An 18,359-nucleotide genomic window follows, 5' to 3' on the forward strand; every position below is an offset into this window, starting at 1 on the left:
TTAGATATTGTGGAAGATAATAAATCAGTCTCCTGACATAATCGATCACTCCAATCGATACAAGAGGGAGATAAAGAAAGCCATTCAACAGAAAACTGTGCCATACGCGATATAAGTAATGTTCCCATTGGCATTTTCTAATCTCGCCATCTACAAAGCGACTCCAATGTACATCTGTGTGTAACCGGCATTATTATTCGATGATGAAAAAGAAAACATCATAACAATGTAAATAAGATAATCAATATAAAGAAAATCAGTATTTTCTTTATACTTCAATAAATCAAAAGTAAACTTAGTAAATGTAGTTAAATATTATAGTTTTAGCTCAGTTATAAACAAAAAGAATAAAATTTGGTTTCTTTAACTTCTTAGCTGGTCGATTCTGGCGTTATATTTGGAAGCCAATAAAAATAAAAAAATGTCTCAAGACAATTTTTATTATCTCTTTTATCTGAGCGTTTTCACGGAGCCGTTGTGCGACGGAGACGGACGACTCACATCCTTACTTACAATAAAAATTTGTTCTATCGTATGTTATTGTCTTAGCGACTGTGCTAACACAATAACATACGATAGCGCAATTAATACAATGGTCTCTGAAGTTACGTAAATGTTCACAACTCACAAAACATGACTTCATCCTGACTCACGCCACAAGCTAAAACGAAATACCCTGACTTACAGAGAATTGTAAATATAGTTTTGACAAATATTTACACTTCAATTTTATCATAAATATGTTTCTACTTATAGTATGTATGTATAATGTATATATGTTTCTACTTATAGGCTATGTATCCCACACACATAGCGTGTATGTTGAAAGTAAACAGGACATGCGAGGATTAAAGATTTTTCTACTTACAAGTACAATCGAGAGTTTACAGAACAGCAAATTGTAAAATCGCCGCTGTTGCCGCGGGGCACAAATAAAAATGCAGAGAAACTGAACGTGATGCGTTCGACTCTAATTGTTTGTTCTTTTTTTCTACATTTCAGCAATATTGAATATTTATAAGAGAATATTCAGATAGATGGTGGTTTTTAAATACTCCCAAAAACAATGATTACTAGCAACATAACTTCTACAGGAGCGAAATACTTCGGAAAAGCTAAGGCTATCAACACAGAATTTTGAGCAGAGCAGCGCAGTCATCATTTTCAGTCTTGTATAAAATTGGCTTTTGCTTATTTTATCATCGGCTGTGTTCGCAAAGTAACGCTGAATGGAGCTGAATCATAGGCAGTTACTGCATCGTCGCGACGCAATCAATTGAGCACTATTGACTGATTGGGCGATGTCGGCGGCGGGTCAAACTGTATATTTACGGGATTCGGGTTTCAGGATAAATTGAAACCCATTTAGCCAAGTACAACCTTGTTTTCGTTCTAGTTTGATTAATACTCTTCACCAATCGTAAACGCTGCTCTCATTTCAAACAACAGAAAAATATTTAATCCCTCAAACAACCGAACGGCAATCTTGTTAAAGTTATATAAAAATCCCGTTAACAATTCTAATAACTACCGAACTTTCCTACTTAGCCGGAGAGTATTTTATTACTTGTTACAACCTTTTCCCATGATAAACTCAATGTTTTACGTAGCGTAAAAGTTTGGGATGTTAACCTAGAAGGTTTTATATGGCGGATACAGGCGACAAGTCGTAACAGCTGAGACAGGTTGGACAAAATGCCCCGTTTTATTTTCGCACGACGGGTTTAATCAATAGGTTTAATGTGGCACTTATATGATTCTTATACGTGGCGCCGTGGGGGCGATATCACTCATTAAGATGAACGATATGACACAGAAATGTATATTGACATATGGCAACACATTTTGAGAAGCTCAGGAAAGAAAGGCGAACAGATCGCATTATATTGATATGAATTAACGTTATTGTATGCCTTTGTAGCTAGCATGTTGAAATATTTTTGATATCAAATTAACGTTGAGATGATGCAACTATGACAGATGCTATCAAATTCGGAGTATCTAACTAATAACTATGTTCAAAAAATACCACGTTCCTATAACTTAAACAAAATTTGTTTAACTCATAGGCGTTGTAAAAAAAATATTTTATGGGCATACAAAGTAACGGTACAAGCTCAGTTCAAATGCAAATAACCACTTTTCCAGTAACCAAATATAACAGTAGCGTGCGAGTTGTAACAACTCATGCGAGTGTGTTATTTTAGCCAACAGGATGTATTGTATGTATATGAATATTAAAATCATTGACACCCAAATTTTCTGATCGCAAACTGATATAGCAGTCGGTTAATTAAATGTATTTTTGAATAGGCAATAATAAATGAGTTGTTTCGCTCCCAAGCGAGTGTGTGGACAAACGTTATTTTAATGTAATATCAGATTTAGCCGCCAGTGACCGGCAGTCGGCGGCCTCTCCTTGTATGGTCGCGGTTCTTGGCATGGAGCGGGTTTCCTCCAGCTGGCGCCATGTACTGCGATGTGGCCACAATATAGTTACAACACAGAAGTTCAAAGATAAATTATTATAAAGACCGAGATGTAGAAATCACACGAATGTGAGACCTCGTACCGCATTAGAGAACGGCGTATATACAAAAATTTGATTAGATACGTTAAATTAGATGCCAAGATTATTGTAGTAAATGAATTTCGAAAAACTAACTATTATCATCTTTTTCTCAAATCAGGTAGTTATTGTTTATTGCTAGCCACTACAAAAGCGTATTTATTTATTTGCGTTTCAATGTTCGATCATTCACGAATACGAGTGGAGTAACAACTCGGTATTCGTAAATGTTCGAATTTCAATAGTGTCATAATTGCAGATATATTTATTCTTTGTAGACAAGAGTATAAAATCTACTCTTGTCTATAGTAAATAAAGAACAAATATATCTGCTAATGTGTATTTTATTTATTTTATGTTTGGTCAGTTTAATAAATAATTCATTATTTAACATTTTTAGGGCAATCTGCGTAATAAAGGTCCATGATGTTAATCGACACCTACCTACTTCAAAATTAATTGTATTTCTATTGACGACTGCCCAGGACAGAGCTTTTCAGTTTTGTGAAAACATTGGGATAAAGGATTCACATATGTCTTGATAACTAAATAAAGGTAAGTAGTATTATGTTTGTTTCTCTTTCACGCAAAATCTACTGGACGGATTGCTATGAAATTTGGTACACGGGTAAAATGTAACCTGTAAATTATTACAGGTTACATTTTACCCGTGTACCATATTTGATTATTATGTATTAACATAAGGTACTTTTATCCTGAAATTCCCACGGGAGCGATACCCCGGGGCGAAGCTAGTTAGTAATAATTTTAAAGTGATTATTTAAACACACTGCGTGTAAACAGCCGACGATCATGACTAATTTCTTACACTTAAACTCACCTATTACCTACGAAGGGGTAAACAATGGAGTCAACCAATACATTGTGTCTTGTCATACTTATTTATAGTAGCTATCAAGATCTGAGCATAGTAATTATTACTTCATCTTTGTTTTTATGCTGTCAATCAAGCTAAATGTCAACTTATTAATTTCTTGCTATTGATATTTAATTTCTCGACAACGACCTTACTTGCACGTACTCATTCGTAACGTAAACGTATCAAGTGTTCACGTTTTGTTTCACTATGAACTTATATTATTCCCAAGAGAATAATGGATTATCATACAATTTTTCAGGCCGGCTTTTGTTCGCCTTCAATTACATACTTTCACTTTTATGTTCAAACATGGAATTTGATTATTTCAGAATAGTTGTCGTATAAAAATCCTTTGACAACTGATATAGGCAACGCTGCCTTAGATTCAGGCATAAATTCTGCTTACAGAGACACAATGTATTATAAAACTGGTAGGATTAATTAAAATTTTATCTTTGGGGTAGTTTAAAAGCGTAGTTTATTCAAAAGTGTATCTTTGGGGAATAATTATCATCTACGGTTATAAGTTACAGCAGGTATTAGTGACGTAAAGTGCATGTTATTCCTATAAATGTTACGCATGTCGTTACGTCGATCATCGTGGCGTGATAACGTTGTATAAATTAGAATCAAAACGATATCGACGCGTTTTCACAAAACGTAACTTCACGCTCAATGCGAATATAATCGCAATACAAAACTTTTCATTACAAAATAAATCAATATTGATCGCGTACTATAAATATACAAATATGTGTTTGTCTGGGTGTGTTGTGTGCGTTTCTGTGTTTGTGTTCATGAGACCCGTGATACAAGTTCAGTGCTTATATAGTGTAGGCCGTTGAGTGTTGTTTCAATTATTATTCATTTATTTACAAATAATTGTACTGTTAAAGAAAACTTTAATCACAACGCGTTTTTCGAATATTTTCTAATGTCCTATTTAGCGCTAATATAAACATAATATCGAACCAATGACATCATTCGGGACATAACACAAAATTATTAAAACAGTTTGTCCAAGTTAGTAGATGAGTAGAGAGACGATGAGGTAATTTTATGAATTGATCTCTTGTGTTATTTGAACACGGCACTATTGTAACTATTTATTAATATTTTATTGAGAATAAGACCATTTTTAGGGTTTTTAGCTATTGTTAGGTATGGACCTAACAATTGGTAAAAACAGAATACCTCTGAGATTACTTGTTCGTCTGACTGTCATACTCTTTATCAATAATGTGTAGTTTATATGAAATAGTAAAAGAAAGACAGAAACTTATAAGAAAAATATATGAATGGTATTTATTTGCAACTTTTTTCCAATAAGTACAGAGAAAGGAACAAATTTGAAAACTTTTAATACAGTGCATAACAAAAAGGGAATTATCACGAAATCTTCGGCGCACGAATCCAACTCAAATTTAACCGGCTTTTTTCTTTTATTTCAAGTACGACTAAATATCTCGAAAACAAAAATCGTGGTTTAATCGGATTTTCACTTAAAATAAAATCCGCAGTAACCAAACTTTACGAGCGCGTCCACAGGAGAATTATTGGTATGTTATGACAATAACGATATTTTAACCACAAAAAAAATAATCATACGCATGTATTGTTAACATTAAGGTACCATAATGAAAAATTTATCATTTTGGAGGGCCATACTACGTAAACAAACTTACAGCCTGCATATATAAAATGATATTATAATTACCTTATTATATCCATTTGTCAGCCTGTCATCATATAAAAGGGGTGACACAGAATTATGCCGATCCGAATCCCAAGAGTTATGCCACAGGTCCAAGGAATCTGTGGACGACTTCTTTGTGTCTATTGAACTTTTCCTGGAAAGTGAATTAGTGGAGCCGACATAATCTCTTTTCATGTCTCTTATGCCATTGCTGGACGAGGAGTCCCGTCTGTTGTAGTTGATAATATTTGTTCTATTGAGATTCGGAAAGGATCCCATGGAGTGTCTTTTGTTGTAGTGTCTCTGTGTAGGACTCGGGGTTTCTCTTCTGGGTGGAGTATGAGATGGACTGTGCCGGTCTCGGCGCAGCAAGCTCGGAAACGCCGATGGGTGCTCCATCTCACGGGCGGGAGACCCAGACATGCCCAATGAGTCTCGACGCCTGTTCATTATACCCAGCATTAGAAACTTAACACACAATAAATATTTAATTGAATTTGAAAATGTTTACGGACCTGATTATGAGCCCGTTGACGGGTGACACCGAATCCCTGTAATAACCGGGCGTAGACTCCCTACTGTGAAGGTATAGCGACGATCTGTACGGAGTGCTGCACCGGCCATGTACGTCGCAATGAGGGTCGTGCTCGATGACCGAGCTCACGAGCGGAGAATGCCGGCCCTCTCCTTGCAGGGTCATGCTTCCGAACATCGAGTCCAGCTGACGCATTGCCAGCGCCTTCTTCACCGCAGTCATCTTCGGCCACAAACACTCCGATCCACGATTGTTTTCAGTAATAACTTATGATCGCAAAGTTTACTCGATCGTAATATGAGTGAGTAAATTAAGTGACATGTACGCCCTCTAGATATGCTGAGACACGACTGGTCTGTGCGGTCGGCATTGTGCGCAGAAAACTTGCCGATGAGTCAGAGTGTGCGCGCGCGCAACGAGACTACGATTATCGGCATGTCCTACAATTACACAGAACAGTAGGTACTAATAGGTGACGAGGAGGTAAATAATAGCCCACAACTTGAGAGCACCATCAATAATAAAACAAGGACAAAACTAAACGTGGGTGTCGCTCAAGTATACGTGAAGGTCGTTAAGTATGATTTTAAAAAAACTTGCCGGTACTTATCTGAATTATACATTAGCCATTTGTTATTAAAAAGAAATAAAACTGCTTGTGGTAAAACGCCGTGATGTAACGATTGAAATTCGATTTATAAATTGATGTAAATTTGATCAGTTGAATAATTAAGTGGTAGATAATACGATTTTACGGTTTATATTTGCGAGTGTAATTAACCAAAGGCAAATCGTGTTAAGTCGACGATTTTACGGCTCCTTTGCGGGGTTCCTAGTTAATTAGATCAGACAGTTTACATGTGGCCATTTGGGTAATTGGAAATAACAAGAATCAAGCGTGTAATTAAAAAACAAAACGTAGGATGGTGCGCCGCCTGTGATAAGACCCTAATTTGTAAGGGAAATTACCACAAGGTGTTGTTAAAATTATAAACACAAAATCTAAAACAAACAATTCTTTAATTTTATTATATAATTAACAGCGGACCTTAGGTGAAGGCGGACCTTCAGAATTCAGAATAAACCGGGAAATCGCTCGGATGATAGAAAATTTCACGTGTCTAAGATTTTCACAGACATTCAGATTCCAACGATTAAGTATTAAGAAACCACCAATTAAGCATTTCGTGGCTACCAAAAGATTCTTATCCCTTCAATACTTCCTCAAGCACGCGTCGGTGTGGGAGGCAATGACATTGAAGGTTTATAATTGTGGCAATAAATAAGATCACCCGTTTTTCTTACTTGATAACCATAAATCATGTACACGACGCGTATGCGTGTCATGTGCTTTGTTACCGATGACCATTAGAGCGACTGCAAACACTGCATCTACTATGATGTCGTATCATTCTATTAGATGCAGTTCAATTAATTCGTCAAGGCTAGATAAGTTTAGATTTCGTGTTATGAATGCCTCAAACATTGCTTGAATACTAAATTAAAAAAGTTCATACAATATAATCGTCATGTTAAACTGTTTTTGATTTACGAAATACTAGCTGTTGCCAGTGGCACCGCTCAAGGCAAATAGTAGCCTATGCCACTTCTTTAAGCCATCACCATACCAAAAATCACCTAAATCCACGTTTTTATGTGAAAGAATGTATCTTTATGTAGTCAAAATCCAGTTTTACAGACAGATGTCCTTCGGTGATGGACATTTTTCCTATTTGCTACAAGGCGTACGAGGATTGCGAAGCTCTCAAAGGGTAATAACGAAAAAAAAAAGAACGAAAATGAGAATGATAGTTGGCAAATCGAACAGAATTTTGTCTCGGCTGTCTTACCCTACGCGTGGAGCGAATTCCCGCACGTACTCCCAAAATGGGAGTGATCGGATTTCAGGGCAAATAGAAACAGTATTTCTTTCATCATATACATTACAGTGGCGACGCGAACGTCTGAATAACTGAATGATTTGATGTCTGAACTTGTCGGTGCAGAAAATGGGTTAATACCTATACAAGTACAATATTATACATACTAACTTAACTGATATGATCAATCGAAAAACATGAAAGACTGGAGGTAATATTAATTTTTAGTTCGATAAGTGTAATCTCTTTGTCAAATCTTTTTTATTGTTGTAATGGATCGAAGCCCAGGATATATATATATATATATATATATATATCCATATATATATTGCAACAGCTACATCTGCACTTTTGAAGTTGGCTGTAGAAGTCTACAAGCGGCTGCCTGTCTGACATCAACGCTCTATCAAAATTTTTGACGTAAATAAGCGATGTAATATTGCATCCGATATAGAAAACAAAGATTTAGTTATATATATATATATATATGTGAACGTCGAAACGTTATATATGTTAACTTACTTTGGGGCTAGCTCAATCTGTGATTTGTCCTAATAATATAGTTATTAATAGGAATTAGTTATAACGTTATTTTACCGCAGTTTCTTCCCAAAAAGTCGGGCGAAAACCCAACCCAAGTAGATGCGTTTGTTCCGGACTCTTTGGGAAGAACGTCACGGGAAACTTTGCGGGAATTAAAAGGACCCGACTTGACCTAAGCTACATTGCGTGGACTAACCGATATAATTCTACTATTGACACAACGTTTTCTTTTTAGTCGTTCCTAAAGGCAGAAGGTCGTGGTCATTAAGTGAAATGCAACGCACACAACGAATTCTGAATAATATTAATGGAGTGATTTGCCATTCTCCATTGCAAGCTGTACTAAGCTGTGTCAATAGGTCAAGCCTTATCAGAAACTCTATCTTTGAATATCTTGCGAGATAGACAGAGCCATGAGTTGAGGAATTCGACGTTTACATTTAGCTGTAAGGTTAGTTCATTGCTGGAATTCAGATTAAATATTAATACCTACCTATGATAAGAATCTCCAGTTTATGGATGATTTTCAGAGTTTCGAACGCACTGCGCGCTGTTATGTCTATAAGATCTTTTTGCATTCAATCATGTTCGTGCAGTAGGCCGTTGAGGAGTTCCCGCCTTGGGAGACGTTCCTGGGTGCACCATCACGGATTGCTTATCATAATAATGCATTGTCATCCAAACTAAACGTGTGTACTTTTAATTCAATCGATTGAAGATGTCTGTTTCAAAATTGCACATACATACATGCATTCTTACATACATTGCAAGTTAAATAAATCTAGTAAAATATATTATAAAAAAACTAGTATAGAGAGGAGAGAAAAAAAGAGATAAAAGAGTTATATCAAGTCGCATAAAGACATAGCTGACATGACAACTAGCGCCATCTAGGGACAGTAGTCCACACTACCATTTCAGTCGTATACTACAAAAATACGAACTTATTTTCTCATCGATGTACAAACGCATGTGGAATCACACAGTTGTAAAATTCGAAACTGTCAACTGTCTGGAAACTTTCAACAAAAGCCGGTTTTAACCAATTGACATAGAATGAAGCGGTGTTCATTCAAAGCTAGGACTATTCGTTTCACTAGTCAGCACGACCAACTAATATTATACATGCGAAAGTTTGTGAGGATATATGTGTGTATGTTTGTTACTCTTTCAAGCAAAATCTACTAGACGGATTGTTATGAAATTACAACACGTAACAAGTACACGAGTAGAATATAACGTGGAATAATACATAGGTACATAACGTACTTTTTATCCCGAAATTCCCGCGGGAGCGATGCCCAGGTGCACAGCTAGTAATAAATAAATATATGTATATAAATATATAGGGACAAATCACACAGATTGAGTTAGCCCAAAAGTAAGTTCGTAATAACTGTATTTATCATTTGAAGCTGTTATTTGTTGTGGTTTTTTATTCTACGTAATGACCACGGCCCTCGGCCGGCCATGAGGATAGATCATTGAATAAGTACACTAACTATTTGTTTAATTCTATATTTATTTCTACCTTTAATTGCTTTTGTTTTGTTTTTGTGACTATAGTTCCCTAATCTTAGTAGATTACCTAGTGGTAAGCACAGGATTTTTCATCCTTAGTAACCGTTATTTTTCATTATCTCGTCACATTTTTTATTAATATACTTAAAACTTACCTATTTTAAATTTACCATTTAAGTGATTTGGAATAAAAATTTAATTAATTTATTTATTGATTAGAATTCCCGCGGCGATAAATAAAATTATCAATAACAGGCCGACTGCGTTGTTGTTGTAAGCGACATTAGCACTATCGTCGGCGGGGACACTAGAGATTTTTTTTGTTTTTGACACATTTAAAAAAGTATGTACTGTTTCAACTATCATATTAATTTTATTAGAAAGTATCATAATTTTCTATTGGACACAGTTGCCACTACTTACTAAGAAGAATACCGTGGCCAGCAAAATCGTTGTCGTAAATTGTGACTACATATTTTATAATGGAATAATTATAATTAGGTAATAATACTATATAATAAAATCCTTTACCTAGTGTAGCTTTATCTCCTGTGGTCATAGATTTTATACGTATACAGTGCTCCTATCATATTAATTCCATACAACTCGACGTGAGCTCTGCTGGCAAAACTTTCACCACTGTCACAATTCGTGTCACAAAGGCTTTTTCAGTTAATATTAGCGGTCTAGTAGTAGTAGTGCTTCCATTGTCTAAGCCTGTGGTAATTTGTTTAGTTTTCGCTATTGATTAAAACAATTTAATAAAATGTTATGGTGTGTGAGTGAGACGGAAGCGCTCTCTAAAGACAGATTGGCGTTCAAAAACGTATGTGTCAGGCTTAATTGCATGCTGCCTAAACACAAAACAAGCGTATTTAAAAAGAGTTATTTCTTTAAAAAACGCTACATCCAACAAAAAATAATGTACCTCTTGCGGTGAATTCTTCAGTACGAATCTATTTGTAACGACATCTATCCGTAGTAAGCAGAGATTTTAGGGTAAGTCGAGTCAAACACAATGTCTGCTTTCATTGAATACTGGCTCCACACTATCGTCGAACTAATACAAATGCCGACGATCTTGAATGAACATTGCGTAGTTTTTATGAGAGCTTTTATTTATCACAAAGAGAACCAGAAATGTATGCAAAATCAGCCAAAGTTTAGCGAACTGTACAGCTATAGTGTATGTATAGCCAGCAAAAATAAAAGAACCACTTAGCGGCAGCACCTATACTATCAACATAATGCCGGGTCTACAGCATCGATAACCGGGATACTATAGTATCTACCATCGTAGTTGGTCAGTTCTATTTTTTATTCGAGGCAGACATAATTTTCCCATTAATATTCGCTAGTATTTATTGTAAAATTGTTCAGTTCTAAGACCCAAAACTTCGAAAATTAGATGTCGAAAAGTTCCTTCTAATAAAATGGATTCTTATGATCATATACCTACAGCATGCGGGATCCGTGTTATCAGAGGCACCACAAACCTTGAGTTTTTCAAATAAAAATTACTATGCGATTCTTTACTATTAATGCGCTTTATGTCCGCACACTAGCGCCATCTTACATTTTTATAATTTCGCCACACAAAATAAATAATTTTAGTAGAAAGTATTATAGTTTTCCATTACATAGTTGACTTAAATGAAAACGATTGTCAAAATCCATTTAATAAACTGTGATCACATTGTATTATAGAAAACGTTATGGTGGCGCTAGTGTGCAGCGACAAAGCTTAATATACTCATGTTCAATATTAGGTATGTATACTAAACGTTGAAAAAAGTGCACGGTCATTTATTATATGTAACTATAGATCTGAATATATAATTGAACCAGTTATTGCACGTATTCAAATTAAGTGTGATAATTTCCCGATCGAAGTCTGGTCGGGCCGCTAGTAAATAATATAAATACAAAAAAAAATCTTACGGTTGTTGAATCTGCCATGTCAGGTGACTCGATGATATCGTTTTTCCTGGAAAAGACAGAAATCTTATATAAGTACCAGTATAAATCGTTACTATAATCACAATTGTCAGGATCGAGAAATTCCTAGTCTCTGCCCACTCCCATCGAAAACCAGCTTGATTATATGTATAATCACAATAAAAACGTTTATTTATTAAACTGTAACATACAATTTTTAAATCAATTTAGATTTGTCAATTTTAATTTTCACGCGATTCACCCTATATCCTACTTTAAATGCGATGTTAGAATATTTGTTGTACTAGACAGATTTTCATGAAATTTGGTACATGGACAGAATATAAACAGGATAGTACTTTAGGTACTTTATATCCCGAAAATTGTTGTATTTTGTAGATGTTACACAGGAGCAGCCGTTAAGCGGCCCCTGGGTTCCAACGCTTTACGGCTGAGGAAGAAACCGGGATGAGAGAGAGAGAGACTAAAGAGGAAACGTGGGAATTTTACCAGAAAAAAAATCCTATCAAAGCCAGTCAAGGTCCAGGTACCGATCAAGTAACATTTAGACTAGAGATGTAACGGATAGCAGTTTGGCCGGATACCGGATACCGGATATTCGGCCTACCACCTGGCCGGATAGCCGGATATCTGGCCGCCGAATATCCGGCGGAACTTAGCCGTTTGGTGCAGCGCACACACACTTGGCGTAGGCGACGCGCGAACGATCGGGTGGCCTCGGTTTGATTCGGGTCTTTTCGTTGATGAGCGAAGTTAGCAATTCTTTCATTCATAAAGCTCATGACACGTTTTGGGATTGTTTTGATGAGGTAGCAAATGAAAACAATACTGGCCAGGTTCAACGCGAAGAAAGAAACGCGATAACCTGTGAGCTGGATTTTTATCTCAAGTCAGTGCGAATTGATCGCAATCGTGACCCTTATTCTTGGTGGGCAGCTAATGCCAAACAATACCCAAATTTATCAAAGTTTGCCAAAATCTATCTTTCAGCACCTTGCAGTAGTGTGTATAGCGAAAGACTTTTTTCTGAAGCTGGCCTTATTTATGAAAAGAAGCGAAACCGCCTGCTGCCTCTCAATGCAGAAAAATTGGTTTTTATTCACCATAATTTGCCCTTAGTACAGTATGAGTACTAATTAATTAATTTTCTACTTTAAACAATACCTAATTATGTTTCTTAAGTCTTACTAAATAAAGTAAATAATTACTAAACAATTTTTTTTTATCCAGATCTTTTTTTATTTCGGCCGGATGTCTATCCGGCCGAATAGTAGTTATCCGGTATTCGGCCGGATAGCATTAAGGCCGCCGGATAGGCCGGATACCGGATTGTTACCGGATATCCGTTTCATCTCTAATTTAGACTTACAGTCAAAACCCCAGAAAATAAAGGCCAATAAAATAATCTTAAAATATGTAATGTATTTTTAAATAACAAAACAAACAAAACCCACAAGGCATAGCCACCGCGTCAGTACAACAATAAAAATCAGTACTATTCTCAAAGCAAAATTAATGTATTATCTAGGAAACTGTCTGTGGCGGTACAAATGGATACCCAAGTATCTGTAACGTTATTTATCGAGTGGTTAGAGAAAACTGTGCTATTGGCGACCAAACATTCATAACAAATTGTTGCCCGCTCTTGCGAGGAGTGCACCGTTAGGCTGTGTTCACACAACAGACAATCTTAGATCTCGGCTAGATCCCTTAGAACTGTTAGCGTATTTTTCAAGTATCTATTGTACGAGATAGAAAATATGTTTCAACAAAGAAAAAATAATATAATTAATATAGTGTGCTGGTACTCACTGATTGGGATATCAACGCAGACACAAACTGCTAAAGGTATAAAAGTTGAAAATGTTGACAAAGTATCTTTATGTAGTTTTAATAGGTAATTAGAAAACAATTTTGAAAATTACAACCCTCAGTGGGTGAAATAGGTAAAAAATTAAAACGACTGGACTGAGAAGGACGGAAAATTCAATGGACGAAACAAAATGGAGGGAGTTAGGTGAATTGATCTTTTTGAATAATTTTATTTTTCCCTGAGACATTATTTATTTATTCAACCTCTATTGCACAAAATATAAAGTAAACGCTCAATTATTAACGCTATAAGCATTACTAAACTTATTACCCGCTTAATCATCTTCAAATAAATATAAATATGACTCAGTGTCCACCCACAGTTAGTAGCTTATAGTGTGCACCGCTCAATAACTTAACGCCAGTGTGAACACAGCGTAGGAAATTATTGCTGCTTCGGCTGCATGCATCGGTGCACATCCTATATCGTTTCCCGTATCTCGCATACTGCACCATTTACTCATCGAATCTAAGAGAGTTTCATATATACGCTTTGAAAAGAAGGTGCAATTATTTACTTGTTTACAAGATGCCTAATCCCTATAGTTACATATTCTACCAAACTGCGTTTGCCCCGTTACTATATTCTAGCTAATAATGACGTTATCAGAGAAGTAGTCAAAAATAGATGAAAATTCTAGCGTTGCATTTTCGTTTTTATCATAATAGCAATAACAGTGATGTCGTGTACTTTAGAAACTGACGCCATACTAATGACTTATGGTCGTGACTCATCTTTGTCCATTCGACCGAGAATTCAAATTTTTGCCGCCCACGATATTTCTTCATTTCAACGTCTTGTGAATTTGAATATTTATTTTCATAAAGCAAATTAAATTCTAAGGTTTTTTGAATTTTACTAGAATTATTTTTTACCTCACAAATGGTGATTGTTGCATCTTATCCGGAGTCGATTGCTGTGGATACTTCCCAGCCGGGGGGTAAGGTGAGGCGGTTTCCGACATTTGGTCCGGCCTGAAATTGAAATCACACGATTTAACTAATATTAAAACATTCACCAATAGTAGACAACAGAAAGACATTGAAATCATTTCATTAAAAAATACTGTTATGTGCTCATCCATACTTCCATAGTATCCATACTAACATTATAAAGAGAAACGATTTGAATTTTTTTTTCTTTGTAATAAATAATCTCAAAACCTATGTACTGGACCAACCTTGATGAAATTTAGCACAGAGTCTCTGATATAGAAGACGGACTGTACAATATAATACCACAAGCGAACTTACATCTTTTGCTGTAGCAACTCGGAAGAACATAGATTTCGCAGATAGTCATCGCATTCACGTTGTTTCTGTATCTGGTACTCCTTCAGCAGCTCCCGTCGGAAGTCGCCGTCTACACCCGGCACCATGGCGGGCTCCGGTTGCTGCGGGGTGCGCTCAGCGAGTGACGACCGCTCGGTGGATGCCGCCGTCGTCGATATCGACGTAGAAGCAGAATAGTCTTGTCCTTTATGCTCAGGAGTCGTAGCGTTCGATGCACCAATGCTACTCTCTGCCGTCAATGTTTTTAACGAGCCGGTGAATTCACCAATTGGTTTCAATTGTTCGTCGATCGGTTTCAATGACTCATTTAATCCGTTGAAAATACTCTCACCGTTTTTGTTGTCAAACAACCTGTCTACGGACGTATTCATTAGTTTGCTGCCTTTTATACCTGTTAGATGGAAGCCGGCGAAACATGAAGATGACGGACCGAAATCTATGGCTGACAAAGCCATGACCGCCGGATGTCTTGGCGCTCCGTCGGGAAGAGGCCTCAAGGATCTCGTCATAGCATCGGCCGCCGATCGCGGACGCCTAAAAGGCATAGCCAAATGTGGGAATGTGCGTGGTTTGATCGGCGTCACGAGCATATGTTCCGTCCACGAAGTGTGCAGCGAAGGCCTTTCTAATTTTTCTACGTCTACATTCAACATTCTTTGCTCGAATGGTACACTAAACGTCTCTGCAGGTATAGACTGTAGCCAAGATAGAAGGCTCAAGTCAGACTCGTCAAATCCAGAGCCATCAAGCAGCCTTGAAAAACTCACATCGTTGGATTGCATGTCAGAACCGGTAGCTTTAGCCTGACAGTAATTAACGCATGATTCGTATAATATGCCTTTGATAAGCAGTTGCATCAGTCGATCATTTTTCGCACACTTCGACACTGTGCCACTCGATTTCTTATCGCAAGGTAGAAACTGTTCAACTAGAGGGTAAACTTCTCGAAAGCATTGTACCCTCGCGTTACTAGGGTTCCATTTCTTGAATTGTGCATGATCTGTGATGCTAGGTAGTGTTAAGAGTAAACATAAGTTTGAGTATTCTTCTTTAGAGGGAGCTAGTTTTTCGAGATCGTTAAGTACTTTTACGACTTCATCCACGATATTTTCTACATTATTGTAAGCTTTGATTTCAGATCTGATGCATAACAGTTCAATGTATTTATGTCTGAGTATAGCGTAGTTGAATTTATCGGCTTCAAATGCTTTGAGGGCGCTGAGAGGTTGAATGAACTCGAGGACATCGTCCCACTGCCCGTCGAGGATGAGTTGGCGGAGGAAGAGAACGTCGTCGGCGAAGTTGCCGTTGATGACGCCGGTCTCGCGCTCCAGAGAGAGCTGGGTGATGTGGAGGTCCCGGTTATGCAGGAACTCCAGAGAGAGCCGCACCACGTCGTCCTCTCGGAGACTGAGGTGCGTCGAGGGCATATTGTTGTTAATATCTATAACAATATAAAGTCTATATTGTACAATCTTAATGATCTTCGAGTTAAAAAAAAATAATAATAAATGAATAGGGTAATCAAGACCACCTTTTTTAAGATGTAATTTAAGGGGATTCGCCCTCGTGGGCATTGTAGCATGTCAAAAAGGTACTTACTCATCTCCAGTAGCTTTTTAACATATTGTATATCATTGCAAAGCATAAGACATTAATAGTAAACATAATGATTTTTATGTGCGCTGCTAACTAGCTGCGCCTGGGAAATTCTATGGGAATTTCGGGATATAAAGTATCCTGTTTACTAATCTAGGTTGTGTTTTATCTGCGTACCAAATTTCATTTAAATCCTTTTAGTGGATTTAGTTAGACATGATTTGGGTAATAAACATCCTCACAAACTTTCGCATATAACATTAGCGGGATTGTGTAATCACAGTAAATATACATATATTATAATGTATAAACACGATAAAGGTGCAAAACACAGCATATTCATTCGCCGTAAGCATAACAACAAAACGATCCATTTTACAATTTTAAGTGAAAGTTAGGAACATCCGCCACTGGCCGCGAGACCATTGTAGAAAATGGATACCGTGATAGATAAAGTCTGAATGATTCATCACCTAGGCACGTAACACTAATTAAAATTGTTAGAATAGATTTTCTAGAAACTTCTTTTTATAATTAATTCAAATTATTTTTATTACATAACAGCATCGTTATTAACAGTTACATAAGATACCTATCTACCAATTTCTGTGTTACATATTTTTGCTGTAACAACGAAGCTCAGCTTACTATTATATCAAAATTTATTTTTAAATTTTAATTGACTCTTAGTTGAATAGAAAACATTTTAATCGTTATATACCTACATCTGCTAAAATTTACATATAACTAATGTCCAAAACCTAAGTTTAGAACTAGATTTCTGTCACGTTGATCACGGAAAATCGAAGCACATAATATATAAACAATTGTTTGACCAGCGTATTTGCACCGGTTCGTAAGGTAGACGTTAAAATTTCAGACCAAACAGTCCAATCACAAATGGACAAAATCTATACCTCCATACCATAGACCAAGTATAGATAATGATCCAGTGCATCTTGGGTACAGCTACAATGAAATGCGCGCAGATGACATGGAAAGGAGCGGGGCTTATTTCGTTTTCCGTTCAGAATGGGGCAGAGCCACGGCGGAACTGCTTCTCCCCTTCATCTGCCTCAGCCCCGCATATCATCATACAATATGTATTTAGACAAATAGGCAAGACAAATAGTAACACACCTCATTTTGTTTTTGCTTCATGTTCCATACTAGTATAATAAATACAAAAGTTTATCGATCTGCTATGCTTTCATGGCTGAACCCCTGGACCAATTGTGATGAAATTTAGAATAGAGTGGCCGAGGCCATAGATAAACTTATTTTTTTAAATCATCCCCTATGGTGCTTTAGTGTGGATGACAGTTTGTACGACAAACACGATTATTTCCACCGGTAGTGAAGCCACAGGCAAAAGCTCTAGTACTAAATAATATTTCGCCAAGCCTTATATTATGAGACTATAATATAATTTACATTAGATACATATTTAACCATGAGTGTATCTAAATATGTATGTAATTAATGTATATAATTAGTTCTTTTCAGTAATTATATAAACTAGTACACTCAATAGTTGATAGTAATTAAACACTTTTATAAGAAGATTAAAATATTAAGAAGTATAGAGAAAGAAATTGAAAAACCAAACAAAATCTATAAATAGTTACCTCAATTAGCTTATGATTTTGTGCCATCCTATACTTACTAATATTATAAATGCGAAAGTTTGTGAGGATGTATAAGTCTATACTCCTTCACACATAATATAATACAAACATACATAGACACATATGTTTGTATTATATTATGTGTGAAAGAGTTTCACACATCACAGTTATGCATACCAATGGATCCATGAGGTAAACATCATTCATTCAATTATAAGACACTTAGAAATGTTTATGTCAAGTAACATAAGCAATTTAAAAATATTACATAATAAAAAAAGTCATAAAACATATTTTATGACTTTATGAACTCAATCATAAAGTCACACATGGACTGCATTCAAGTTTTCACTCAACCTGCTTATATTATTATGGCAACAGATA

At 36.3% G+C, this 18,359-nt stretch overlaps 1 protein-coding gene across 2 annotated transcripts in view; it reads right to left on the reverse strand.

Annotated features, from left to right (window-relative positions):
- The window catches only part of LOC128682822 (uncharacterized protein), a 56,991-nt gene that overhangs the window by 37,370 nt on the left and 1,262 nt on the right, over nt 1–18,359 (reverse strand). Inside the window, exons 2-4 of one of the 2 annotated variants that reach the window (XM_053767709.1) lie at nt 14,710–16,192; nt 14,332–14,430; nt 11,566–11,611 (exon numbers count right to left, since the gene is read on the reverse strand). In XM_053767709.1, coding sequence (XP_053623684.1) covers nt 11,566–11,611; nt 14,332–14,430; nt 14,710–16,178 — 1,614 coding nt within the window. In that variant the 5' untranslated portion in view covers nt 16,179–16,192. Of the gene's footprint in view, nt 1–5,166; nt 5,588–5,660; nt 6,103–11,565; nt 11,612–14,331; nt 14,431–14,709; nt 16,193–18,359 lie in introns of those variants that run through there. The other variant, XM_053767710.1, reaches the window with a different exon arrangement.

Source organism: Plodia interpunctella, chromosome Z (assembly GCF_027563975.2).
Source record: "Plodia interpunctella isolate USDA-ARS_2022_Savannah chromosome Z, ilPloInte3.2, whole genome shotgun sequence".
Taxonomy (NCBI): Eukaryota; Metazoa; Arthropoda; class Insecta; order Lepidoptera; family Pyralidae; genus Plodia; species Plodia interpunctella.